At 36.8% G+C, this 14495-nt stretch overlaps 1 protein-coding gene across 1 annotated transcript; it reads left to right on the top strand.

Moving 5' to 3' along the window:
* The first annotated feature begins 1985 nt into the window (after positions 1 to 1985).
* LOC129224932 (zinc finger protein 271-like) lies at positions 1986 to 3200 on the top strand. The gene has a single exon (XM_054859480.1). The coding sequence runs from the start codon at positions 1986 to 1988 to the stop codon at positions 3198 to 3200; it is 1215 nt and encodes a 404-aa protein (XP_054715455.1).
* The last annotated feature ends 11295 nt before the right edge of the window (positions 3201 to 14495 follow it).

The following is a 14495-nucleotide window of genomic DNA, read 5'->3' as shown; positions in this document are numbered from 1 at the left end:
GAATACAATTCTACCTGCCTGGAAAATGAGATTTATACGAACCTGCAATACCATTTTGGAGAATTATATGCATTTCATGACTTAATGCTGCCTATCATAAGGAGGCTGAGTTGCTCACAGACTCGTAATTTTTCATTTGATTTCTGTTGAAAATTTCCGGAATATTCTCTCACTTACTGTTAATAGGAAGATGTTAGCTTAATGCATTGACTTCCATCTCTCTTTACATTTTCCGAGTCTCGGAAATGAACTATTTTAATCAAGTCTCATAGTTGAAATATAAAATTTAAAAACAAACAATCTTGACCTGTGAGCCCATTTTTATTTATTGATATCTTCTAATAACTGTCCTCCACTAACGCAACTCATCCTATTCATGTCTGTGTAGTACATGTGCAAAGTAGTTTCTATGAAAGAGGCAAATCTAGCTACTACCTAGTCCTGGTCGTTTCTTTCAGCCAAACTGACAACCATGAAGTTCTCTCAGTTCGCACTCTTTTGTCTGGCAACTATTATATCATTAAAGTGAAGTGTGGTACAACCAGCTCTCCCACGAACCACTGAAATTGGATATTTTTGGGAATTTGGCTTTAAGCTTGGCATCTACAAAAACGTTTCGAAATCAGTAATTAGTGAAGGATTTGTTCTATTTCAATATACATTCTCCACTTCAGTTTTGAAAGTTTCATTGCTGACGTACTATTGTTGAGTACTTGCGATTCTTAATTTTTTTTGGAATCACGTTTTTCTGTCATCAAATTTCAAAAATTTGCATCTAAAAACATTGTTAACTGCTGTAGTTTTATCTGAAAGAACTTTCAAACTCTCAATGAGTGGGAGAACATTCGACAATCCATCTTTGCGGAAATTCATAGTCTTTTGAATTTTGTACGAATACAATTTCAAACTGCTCAGCAATGGATATTGATTTAATCAAAATCCAAGATGTCAGAAAACAGTATTTGTGCAAACATTGTTCAGAGGCTTTTTATGAAATTTCAGATTTGAAGTTGCACAAGAAAATCCATGCAAAACGCTATTTGTGTGAATATTGTTCAAAACTATTTGATACTTTTACACGTTTAAAAAAACACCTGAGGGTCCATACTGGCGAAAAACCGTACTCCTGTAATTTTTGTATGAAAGCATTTGCTCAAGCTGGAAACTTCAAGAGACACATAAGGATCCATACTGGAGAGAAGCCTTACATTTGTAAGCATTGCTCAAAGGCATATTCGGAAGGAGAAAGCTTGAAGAAACATATGAGAATCCATAGTACGGAAAAGCCCTATCTGTGCGAATGTTGCTCAAGAGCTTTCACCCACTTGGCGTATTTGAAGCAACATATGAGGATTCATACTGGCGAGAAACCCTATACGTGCGAATACTGCATGAAGACATTTACTCGCTCTGCACATTTAAAACTTCATATGAGACTCCATACTGGCGAGAAGCCGTACTCGTGCGATTATTGTTCAAAAGCATTTACGTTTGCTGAATCTTTAAAAAATCATCTGAAAGCTCATACTGGTGTGAAACTCTTCTCGTGTGAGTATTGCTTAAAAGCATTTACCAACTCTGGAAATTTAAAATTGCACATGAGGGTTCATACTGGCGAGAAACCATATTCATGTCAGTTCTGTAAGAAGACATTTTCTCAAGCTGGAAACGTTAAAAGACATATAAGTGTCCATCACAACAGCAAAAAACCATATCCGTGCGACTGTTGTTTAATGGCATTTGCAGAAGCTTCGGACTTAAAGAAACATATGAGTATCCATACTGGTGAAAAACCGTATGCTTGTGAAAGTTGTTCTAAGGCATATCATCGTGCTTCGCACTTGAAACGACATATGGTTGTCCATACTGGCGAGAAAAAATATGCCTGTCAGCTTTGTTCAAAAGCATATTATCGTGCATCACACTTGAAACGACATATGGTTGTCCATACCGGCGAAAAATCAAATTCGAGTAACTGTTATTCAATGGCATTTCCACAAGCTTCAGACTTGGAGAAACATTCGAGTCCCATTACCGGCAAAAAACCATATTCAAATGACTGTAGGCCAAATGCATTTTCAGAAGCTTCAGACTTGGAGAAACATATGAGAGTAGATACCGGTGAAAATCCATTTTCCAATGGGATGGGTTCAAAGGAATTTTCAGAATCTTCAGACTTAGAGAGACATAGGGGTGTCCATACCAACGAAAAACCATATTCGAATGAGTGTTACCCAAATTCATTTTCCAAATCTTCCGACTTGGAGAAACGTATGAGTCTCCATACCAGTGGAGAACCACATTCAAATGATTTTCGGTCAAAGGCATTTTCAGAAGCTTCAGACTTAGAAAAACAGATGAGTCTCCATGACAGCGAAAATCCAAGTTCGAGTGACTCTTATTCAAAGGCGTTTTCAGAAGCTTCAGAGTTGAAGAAATATTTGATCCATACCAGCAAAAAACTATACTCAAATGACCGTTCTCTAAAGACATTTTTAGAAACTTCAGATTTAGAAAAACAGACGAGTCTCCATACCTGCGAAAATCCAAGTTCACCTGACCCTTACTTAGAGACATTTTCAGAAGCTTCAGACGTGGAGAAACTTATGAGTGTCCATGCCAGCGAAACGCCGTATTCGAATGACTGTAGTCCAAAATCATTTTCAGAAACTTCAGACTTAGAGACACAGTTGAATCTCCGTACTGGTGAAAATCCAAGCTCGAGTGACTCTTATTCAAAAGCGTTTTCAGAGGTTTTGCAGTTGGAGAAACACATGAATGTCCATAGCGGCGAAAAACCTTATTCGAATGACTGTTGGCCGAAGACATTTTCAGAAACTTCAGACATAGAAAAACAGACAAGACTCCATACCTGCGAAAACCCAAGTTCGAGTGACTCTTATTCAAAGGCGTTTTCAGAAGCTTCAGAGTTGAAGAAATATTTGACTTTGCATGCTTACGAAACACCTTATTCAAGTGACTGTTGTTTAAAGGCATTTTCAGAAGCTTCGGATGTAGCGAAACATATGACTGTCTATGCAGGCGAAAAACCATGTTTCAATGATTGTGGTGCAAAGGCGGTTTCAAAAGCTTCAGACTTAGATAAGCATAGGTGTGCCCATGCCGGCGAAAACTCATGTTTGAATAGCAGTTGTACTAAGGAATTAGAGAAAAATATCACAAACCATACTGTAGAATAACTGTAGATTTTTTTTCCCAATACTCTCCTAGGTTATTTTACAAAGTAGCAAGCTTCAGGATGCACATGAGAGCTTATACTGCTAAAAAGGCTATTTTCATGTGACAAATAATCTAAGGCGTATGCTCACAAATGTCACTTGTAGACGTTTACAAAAACTTGCTGATAACGAAAATGCATTTTGTTGGATCATCTAAATGCCTATACTTCTATTTGGAAAGCGTATAGTAGATTAGTGGTTTTAGCCCGAGAAAGAAATGCGCCTTTGTAAATTTTTCCTCATGAAATCTTCGCAATTCATAAAAGTAACAAAACTACAAGATTTTCTCCAAGGCTTTTTTTTTGGATAAGATTGAACACATGAATTTTAGTTGGCAGTTTGTGATATCGTGCAACTGATAATGCGAATGTAAGAATCCGCTGACGCAATGATGTCAATTGCTTCACATTTTGCGGCCTTTCTCCACATAAACAGAAACTTCTCAAAGAAGTTATTTTGCTTGCTTCGCATTTCTTGCCACAATTCAATGCAGAGCATTTCTAAAATCGCGCAAATACCTGCCTTCCCCTCTAGTCCAAGAACCCATGAGTGCCAGACCTACATCATAGTATTAAGGCCCAAATCTTTTCTGCGTAAGCACATCACAGCAGGTAAAAAAGGTCCGGTATTATTTAAGCTGAGTCGTGCTGGCTTTGGCAGGAAACAGATAGCAAAGGTGCGTAAAATTGCTTCAATCTTAGATTCATTCAATGTCTCGTGACCTGGTAATCTCCATCCAAATATCTCCGATTTGGAAGACGTTTTAGATAGGTGCCGACATGTATATGAAACTAACCTAAGCAAATTTTCAACTTTCGAAACACAAATCATGAGGATCTAGGATACCTCAAAAAGAAAAAAAAAGAGAGAGCTCTAAAATGACCTCCAATGAGAGATCAGCTTAAAGACAGGAATTCGTTTCACAAAGCTGATCCGCCATTTTGGAGCCCCGCCTTTGTTTTTTATTGATCCTAGATCCTCAGGATTTGGATTTTAGAAGCTGAAAATTTGTACAGTTTAGTTTCAAAGGCATATCTGCACTTCCTTAAAATTTCATTCAAATCAGAGATGACCGGGTGGGGACGACTAGGTCACTTGACATAGAATGACTCAACGAGAGATGTTGAGTTTTTGACGCACTTATGCTACCTGTTTCCTGCTAAAGCCAGCGCGACTCAGCGTACATATCAGCGAACCTTTCCTACCAGCTGTGATGTGCTTATGCAGAAAAATTTTGGGCCTTTAGACTATGACGTAGGTCTGGTGCTCACGGGCTCTTGTTTTGCTTTGTTAAGTACAAGGTTTTGCCAGACTTAATGCTGATCATTCTAATGGATACCACACAGTAATGCTCCTGGAGAAAAGGTTTTCAGTCTAGTCAGTCAAAATCTAATCAACTGCATAAGCAACTTAGGCATCGAAACCTTAGAGGCTTTGTTAATTGAAAATGCATATCTAAAACTTCCAGAAATGCTTGCCATCCTGCGATTTTCTTTCACTAAGGAAGACTTGCAGAAAGCCAAAAAATCCACCTGTTCTTCCATTAAGTTACGTTTGTTTTCATCGAATTGTTGATTAGATTTTTATTTATTCATTTATTTATTTATTGTGCATTGTCTTTTATAATTTTGTTAGAATTTTTAATAATATTCAAGGTCCTAAAACATTGACTAATTAAAGATATTAGATGTATTTTCTAGTTTACTATATTTGTTATTTTAGTGTTTGCTCAACTAATTTATCTTTTGGAACATTTTTGCGCATATATTTTCACTTCATTTTCGGAATTTTAAACTTTGGTATTTCATATTGATGTATTAAATGTAAGGAATCATTATGTAACATACCATGAATTAGCAACTTTCTACAATAGTTCTTTGTGCTTGAAAAATAATGCCTTTTTCAATGCCCCAACGTACATAGTAAGATGAAATTATAAAGTATCTGCTCACGCTACTCAAACACCATCTACAGATATGAAAAGCAATTTACAATGGGTACATAACATTTTAGTAAGACAATGCCGTTTGCTTTTCATCATGTATATCCATAAAAGCTTGAAGTGATTTTTTTTCATTAATTTATCTATTTTAAAGCCAATTAATGTTAAAAATGGTATTAATTAATATCAGGCGATACACATATGCACCATAGACGTGGTATAACTAGATGCACAACTCCGTAGCGAAACCAAATTGCTGCCATTGAACGCGCGAAACTTGAAATAGACGGGCAAAAGCGTTGCCTACGTGGATGCAATGCTATTTGCATCCCATCGGGCTACGGCAAAAGTTGTTGCGTGCATGCGCTTTTCAGACATTTTCCCGTCTATACTAGAAGAGCTGGGAACTGGGCGACGTTAAATATGCTCGTAGTCTCAATGTCCTCCAAGTGAAACGATACCTCTGGGGGTGCTAGCACCAGGTAGCTATTAGCCCCTGGTCTAGTTCTAAATTCTCATTAACTGTTCGATCCAGTGATGGTGCTGCCATCTATCGGTATAAAAAATAATGGAGGCAAGGCACTTCGTATGCAGTCCTCGACATAAATACAGTTGTAGTCAGTTGTGACTCGGAATCGAAATACTAGAAGAGCTCGTTGCCCATGGAACTGGTTTCTAGTTATGTATCCAGTTAATACCACATCTGTAATATACACACCTGATGTATTTGCATAGCAGCAAATGTATCCATGCACGGCGTGCGCGTTTGCATCTATATTATCTTTCTATGACGTACAACGTACATATCATTATATTTTTCATACATTGGTAGACAATTGCTACGGACTAATGGCAATTGCAGCGTTAGCAACCATAAAATAGAATGCAATGAAATATGGAAATTTGCATAAGAGCGGAAGACAGTAAGACGTTTTTTGCGTATGCGAATTTTGGATTCACGACGTTGTTTGTCACGTGATATGCGATATAAAGGATTTGGCCGAGAAGGACCGTTGTTGTTCAAAGGCATAGTTGACGGGAAAGAATCAATTGACGAACTTGCAGTTTTAGATATGTCTTCACTTAAATGATTTTATGGGTGGACGAATTATTGGCAATATTGAAGAAGTGCAGAAAATATCACATGTTTCCAGGGAGTTCGACGACACCCACACTATTGCTTCGAGGCTTTAGAAATCATTTTAACAAATGGAATGTGTAGCAATCGTCACGGGGGAGGTTGTGTACGCAGTACGACGTCAGCAGAAGATAGGTATATAGTGCTAGCAAGATTTAAAAAAATAATGGCAGAGCACAGCTACTGAGGTAGCAAGACAGTTTCTTACTGCTACTGGCAAGCAAATATTCCAAAAAACTGTTGCAAGATGTTACATGCAGTAGGACTATACCCACGCCCGTCCGCGTGTTTTGTTACATCCCATTGTCTACAAATCTTCGTTTCATCTGCTTGCGATCCATCGCAAACAAATGCCAATGGTGTAGTCAGTATCGCAATAAAGGGAAGTCGACTAGACTTGTGTACTATTCTCAGATGAAAGCAGGTTTAGTATATCGTTTGATTGTAGATGACAACTGATCTGGCGTGAGAGCGGTATTGGATACAGGCCAGCACACATGAAAAAAAAGGACCAATATCTTACAAGTGGTGTCATGGTTTGGGCTGGGATCATTATCAATAGCCGTACGTTGCCTAGGACTTTCAAAAAATACTATGGCTGGCCAGCGGTACATTAAAGTTGTTGTTCTGCCTCATGTTCCGAGGAAGTTGATGAAAAATTTGTTTTCCTAGATGATAGCACAACATGTGATTGAACAGTCGCTGTCAGGAAGTCTAAAGAGCCAGAATATTTTACCCAATGGATTACCATCACCAGGGCCGGATTTGGAAGTGTGGAAGCTCCGGGGCAACGAAGGAGTGGAGGCCTCTAATCAGGATTCGAAAATATCCGATACTTTGATATATATCCAAATATTTTGATATATATGTATATATTCGACATTTTCGACCCGTGAAAGTTAGGATATTTTGTAAAAAAATTTATTGTGGGGGCCCCTTTGTTGTGGAGGCCCCGAGGCAGTAGCCCCGCCTGCCCTCCTCTAAATCGGCCTTGACCAACACGTTCTACAGATTTCAATCGCATTGAAAATGTTTAGGATGCTTTGGGGAAGACTCTTGCTGGTCGACAATGCTCTCCAATAAACAAGGACACCCTCATTCAGGACTGACAGAAGAATGGGATAAATCACCCCCAACAGCCGCTGAATAATGTTGCGTAAAGCATGACACGACTCGGGAAAACTTGCATCGCCCTCCATGGTGGCCATATTCTGTGCTGACATCTTACGCCGGAAAGCCTGCTGACGTAATTACTTTTTTTTTTTTACTTTTACGTATTTAGCACAAAATGGCCGTTTTGTCCTCTGAACACTTTTCAAAGCCTTCTGAATTTTAGAGGACAATAAAATGTCGCCATTGTAATGTTCTAGCATTCTGGTATTAATTTATTTCACTTGACATCCAATCACACTTACTTTTTTACTCACTGCGTAGCCCTTTCTTTTGTGATTCGTCCTTAGCAATTGTCCATCAGTGTAGAAAAAAACGTTTTATAAAGTTAATACTTTATATTATGATACATAATGGTTCCATAAGTTTGAAACTGTCACAATTAAAGGCTAAAGTATAAAATTCCGGGAAAATAAATGCGTAAAAAGGTTAAACCCATGCAAATGGATCTAACATGTTATAAAGACAGACATGTGGATATAGGAAATGAAAGTTATTTATACTCAAAGTGTGATCTAGTTTTTATAAATTGTTTACTATTAACCCAAATGTAATTATTTTTATGCTAGTGTTTTAGAATTTGCAAAAAAACAATGCAGCGATCGACAAAAACTCGCCAGATTGCAAGGCTGTGGAGTCGGAAGGAAAATGACCTAAAGCCCTGAATCGTAGAATAAGTAGCAACACGTCCGCCATTTTGAGACCATGGGTGTAATCAGGGGGGACAGGGAGGGGCAGCCACCCCTCCCTGGAACAGAACCTTTTTTTTTCCCCCACGCTCCTTCCTTATAACACCAAACATCCTGAAATTTCATTTTCAAAAGTTCAATTTCAAATAATTTGAGGGGAGCCGCCTAACAGCGTTTCCCTCGCATCTGACCATAAATGACATTTGGGGGAGGGGAACTATAATTCCAATTCATTTCCGGGGTTTGGAACTGGAGGAGGAGCAAAAAAAACTATCTTGTTGCAGCTATGCTTGCCCCACCCTAATGGAATCCTGGTTACTTCCATGCTTATGACAAAATGCCGCTTTCTTCCTATGTCTGCTACATTGAAGTAGCGTATTTTGCTTCTTGATTGTGGATTAACATAGAGTTAATTAGAACCACAATCAAAAAGCAAAACACGCTACTATAGGGAAGAGTGTTGTACCTTGGGACATTTCTCATATTTTAATTTTTAACATCAATTATTTGAATCAAATTTAAAATATAAAAGTCACATCAAAATACCCCAACATACTTCTATGCATTTTTTTTTTTTAATTCGAACAGTTTGAAAATGTTGCCATCCATTCAAAGTAAAAGTTCCAAGCTGTCCAAGGTCCAATTGTACCTTCGGACACATCCTGTTGCACTATGGGAAAGTCCTCATGATTCAGGAAACACCATATACTTGAACCAATTTTGCACCAGAAAAAAAAAATAATAAATCCATGGTAGTGAATTAAATCATGAAAAATTACTTATGAATTATTATCCAACATTAAGTGTGTTTAAAAGACTACATAAGATAGAACATTGCTTCATGTTCCTAACATATCTTAATTATTAAGAACCATGTATTTGTTGCACCTTGGAACTTGTCCTAAGGTACAATCACCACGTTGTTTAAGAAAAACCAAAATGTTGGTCAATCAGGATACTCTATTATCATTTTCTCAGAAGCAAAATATTTAAAGTACTATTTTATAGCAAAAAAAAAATTCAGTTGATTAAATTTACAAATACAAAGACAGAAAATGAATTAAAAATGAAGGAAATATTTACTTTGAAGCCATAAAATTTTCTTTCTCTCACATAATCGTCAATTTTACATATTTGATGCTGATTTTTACTATGGTACTATTTAGTAGTGAAGGTTACTATTAGAGATTACAAAAACATGGCTTCTAAAAATAGATTCTTAGACATTAGCTGTGTCCCAAGCAGGGTTGCCAGACGCCCCGGATTTCAAGGGACATCCCCGTATTTTGAAAAATTGTCCCGCGTCCCAGGGAACATCCATACGGGACGACTAAAGTCCCGTATTCTAGCTAATAACAGTATTTTATAAAACGAGACATTATTTAAGGGGCAAAAATAACAAAATATGTAAAATAAAGAGCAAAAAGAAAATCATGTGGCAGCAAATGCAAAAATTGTTATCGTTTTGATGCTTGGTTTGTATGTATATTTGATTTGGCGGCAGACTAGAGACCATGAGGTTACTCATTCAGAGTTCCCCATTGGCTGGTGTGGCATTAAAAAGGAAGTTTTGCTCCATAATTCCTTGCATTACTACTTCAGGTAAATTAGTCATATTTAACAAGAAAAATTTTCGATTGCACTGTTTCTCTGATAGCGAACGCAAGTAAAAAATTAATTATCACCTGTTCCTATCAAAGTTGATCTGTTTACTGAACATCGTTCTATTGCTTGCTTTATTATCTGAAATAGAGTTCCTCCAAAATTGTGCTCATCTATAAACATGCTGAGAGGAATCTTTCGAAAACTATAAAACATGGTTGTTTATCACCCCTTAAAAATACACCATAACCAGTAATTGCACTCAATCTCAAAAATATACCCCTCCCCCTTTTCACTCCTAGAAGCCTGTCCCGTATTTACTGTTCTTAAATCTGGCAACCCTGGTCCCAAGGTACAACACTCTCCCCTACCATAGCAGACATAGGAAGAAAGCATCGTTTAGCTCCACAATGGCTGACGTATCGCTACTTATCCTGCGATTCAAGGCTTTAAAATGACCGACTTCGGAAATTTTAGTCTTCGACTCCAACTCTTACCCAAAATCAGTTCGAGCCCGAATCCACTGTCCTGCCAGAATGGCAAAATCCTATTAGTGGTCACTGCGTTGTCATTGCGAGGCGTATCTGGCAGCTTTGAACTTTTCTGTAAAACAAAAAAAGTTGTGTAAGATCGTGTTTGTGTAATAAATTATTATTATTTGTGACTTGTCTCTCATTTTCCATTCTCTTTCTTTATATATGTTACAGCCAAAGCCCCGAAGTTCGGCCAGTTCGCGAATTGGCCAGCCATTTCGCGTATTGGTCAAGAGGCTTGGACAAAGCCTGAGATACTTGCAGTTAATATTGTATTTTCTACTTTGGCTGGCAATTTCGCGAGGTGGCCGGCAATCCTTGGCCAAAGCCCGAAATGATAATGGTAGACGGCACATTTGTCGCTTCCTGTATGACAGCGTGCAAGTGTGAGAAAGAGACTCCTCCACTTCTCCCCGAATGGTTGCAAAACCTTCTTGGTTTAGGTGGGAGATGTGGAGTGGCTAACGTTTATTTTAAATTTTTAAAAGATCATCACAAAAAAATCTTGAACATAATTGATTTCATATTTCTGAAGTATAAGTTGAAGAAAGCATTGATATAAATTTCACATAACGACAATTTAAAATAGAAATGATAATGTCTACCAAAACTGAAAAAAATTAAGAATTTGCAAAGAGTGAACAATTACAAAATCAAATTAAGGTTCCATAGCAAGATTACCAATAGAATTCAAAAACTTAACATAAACAGACTTGATTATGAAGAACAATTAAATTAATAATTAAATAATCTTTATCGGTAATTAGTCAAAGTCGTAATGCACTCATCAATTACATTTAAAATCATGACAAAATAAAAATCTTGAAACATTGCTGTAAATACCTGCTCAAGATCTCAAGAAATAAGGCCACAAAAATGATTTTTTTTTTTGTAGGGAGGGGAAAAAAGCTATTATAATTTTGTAAATTAGGTGAATGAAATTATTATCTTCTTGAAAGCAATCTTATCTAAAAAGAAAATAAAGTTTTCTAGTTTGAAGCAGTAAGAGTAGAAGAAAATTTATGGTATTTGTAATAATGTATAAGTTATACATTTTTATGAATTTATTATTATATTATTTTTATGAATTTTCCATTGTGCTCGAGACACAGCTTCCACTGGAATCCGCGGGCACGGAAAAAGCACTATGTTTGTGTATTTTTCGAGTGTGCTGTCAGTAGAATTCAAGGCACATGCGTAAAGATCAGCATCGGGCTCAGATCTGGTGCACTCTCTTATTAGCGAAACGAAAATCGGCCTTTGTGGCCGAGCGATAAAAATTCTTGCTTTGCGACCTGTCTGTGAGACTCGCGTTGCGGGCTCGAACACCACTCAGGTGTCCTGAGTGTTATTCCTCTCATAGTGCAATAAAAACATCTTATTTGTATATTAAAATAAATTAATAATTGGTGTATATTGGTTGTGAAAACGCATGAACTTGATAAATATTGAATAAACGAATGATTGAAAGCAAAAGCTGTAAAAAAGAAAGAAATAATTAATTTTAACTTTGATATCTTGAATTCAAAATATGTTTTTCGCAATCACGAGTGTGTGTTTGTGTGTGTGGGGGGGGGGTATGTTTGTGTGTGGCGGGTATGTGCATGTGTGTTTGTGTGTGGGAGGGGTATGCGTATGTGTGGGTAGTTGGGTATATGTGTATGTGTGTGAAGATATATGTGTAAAGGTAGGCAAGTAAGTGACGCAACCTGGAGACTGTTTTCGCTAGAGGGGCAGCATCGTGAGGCGGCGGGCCGACGATGGTGCTGCAGAGGGAGGCGGGGGGAAATAAAATCATAGGAATTCAAAACTGTCAAGTGAGAACAATAAGCAATCGTGATTGCTCAAAAAAACAATGGGTTTCTAATATGATTTTTTTAATACTATGAAAACGAAAATTCAAATATTGTAACCTACTAATTAATGTTTGTACTATTTCAATTTAAAACGTTATAGGAAAAAAATTACTTGATCATTTAATATAAATGGATAATTTAATCCATCTAACAGTTAACTTAAAGTATAAGTCTACTTACCATTACAAATAAATACCCGTCCAAGAAGGTCAAATGAAAGCTTAATGTTTGCTAAAGTGTAACCTTTCAAGCAATTTCTCTGTAAGCATATAGAAAATTCTGATCTAAACTTACGTTACATTATAGTTACATTACCATGGTATAACCTTCCACAAGCGATGTGTAACTTTTCAACAGTTATATTAGTTACTAGTGGCACCCGCACGGCTTCGCCCGTAATAGAAAAATTAAAGGTCTTTTGGTTCGCCTGTATATTTACAAATAATGTATGGTGAAATTTCTCGCCAATTGGCTTGTGCCCATGTTACGGTTCCACGTTATGATAATTTCGTAATTTATGATAGTTTTTTTCTTAAAATTGGAATAAAAAAAGAACCACATCGAATTTTTGAAAAATCGCTTCGAGGTGCACACCCCCATGCTACATACTAACTTTGTGCCAAATTTCATGAAAATCGGCAGAACGGTTTAGGCGCTATGCGCGTCACAGACATCCTACAGATATCCTACAGACATCCAGACATCTAGACATCCTCCGGACAGAGAGACTTTCTGCTTTATTATTAGTAAAGAAGAACCATTCCATTTCAGATCAGGCAAGGCCTGTCACATGACCAACACCTATTTTTTAACCGACTTCAAAAAGGAGGCGGTTATCAATTCATACCGTATGTATGTTTTTTTTTTTTTGTTTGTCCACTCATAGCGTCTCACCTAGTGAACCAATTTTGATGATTCTTTTTTTAATGGATAGGGGATGGCTCAACTTAGGTCCCATTACTTTGTTTGACCATATTTGTTCTTTAGAAAAAAAGTTATGGGCAAAAAACAGTAAATTTTATGCAATTTCCCTATTAAATGAGCGAAGTTCGCACTTTTCATCCGTGGATAACGGTGGCTAAGTGGTAGAATTCTCGCCTCCCAAACGAGCGACCCGGGTTCAAATCCCAACTAGGACAAAGTGAATTTTACTAAAATTTCGTTTCTACTGTTTCCCGTATTTTCTCGAATCTTCTATTAATTTTTGTATCTTTTCAAGTCTGGAGAGTTCCAGCACTTTCTCAAGTTGTATATAAGGAGATGTAACGTTCATTCGTGGTTCTGAATAAAGATCTCGAGTTGAGACTAATGAGTATTCGCTTCATTTGGCTTTCACGTTGTCTTCGCTATCTTCATCTACGCGACAATAGGAAACTCATTGTTATAAAACTTTGGTGCCCTATAACAGTAACATTAATAGTAATTGTAATGATAATTTTGAATGAAGGCTTCTCTGAAGCAAGCATCAAATTTCTTCAAGGGATATTTCGATAATGGGGAATCTGGCGCTGTCGTCTCATTTTTGGCGTAAATAATTTTATTTTAGTAACCCTGCTGATTTATAGTAACCCTATGTGAATTATCAAAATCTTCCTTTCTTCAGTGCTATTGCTCCATAGTAGGGGTAAACCTAACCTGGAAGCGAGGTGATGCAGTGATTAGGATCTGCTTAGCCTTCACAATGCTACCATTAGGTTTGACTCAACTACTCTAGTATTTTTATCGTTATCATCTATGCCGATAACAGATGATTGGGGCTAAGTAAGAAAATACAGGATTGCATCATGAGCAACTTATATGCTGTGGAATGTAAATTAGTTAGGAAAAACGTAATACTTAAATGGTTATAATTAAATTAACTACGCATGATTTCCAGAGAGGAACAAAGATAAGTTTTTAGTGCCAATCGCTTAAAGTTTAACGCGTGTCAATAGTTTTTTTTTTTAGTATGGAGCATTTTTAAGAAAAAAATGTGAAGTTTCGTGATGATAACTTCTTATTATTTCTGAAATACCTACATTTACACTAAAAAGAATGAAATAACAAAATTTTGAAATAAAAATAGAACCCACTTCAAAATTGCTCTTAAAAGTGAAAAATAATTTTATTCTTTAAACACCATCGATAATGCTTTTAAACATAATTTTTGAAGTTGGCGCAAAAACGATAGATAAAATCATTCACAGCCATAACTCAAATACAACTATAAATTTAACCAGGACCAGTTTCTTCACTATCACATACATTATGCATTGATGACAGCATATTTGAGTAGCGATATAAATGTTTCGTTCGTAACTTTGGATGCTTTTCTGAAAAAAAAAAA

This window comes from Uloborus diversus, chromosome 6, assembly GCF_026930045.1.
Source record: "Uloborus diversus isolate 005 chromosome 6, Udiv.v.3.1, whole genome shotgun sequence".
Classification (NCBI taxonomy): domain Eukaryota; kingdom Metazoa; phylum Arthropoda; class Arachnida; order Araneae; family Uloboridae; genus Uloborus; species Uloborus diversus.
This window is presented reverse-complemented; position numbering and strand designations above follow the sequence as displayed.

What these genes read in the sequence shown, in the direction of transcription:
- LOC129224932 (XM_054859480.1), top strand. Translation starts at nt 1,986, where the DNA reads ATGGCATTTCCACAAGCTTCAGACTTGGAGAAACATTCGAGTCCCATT.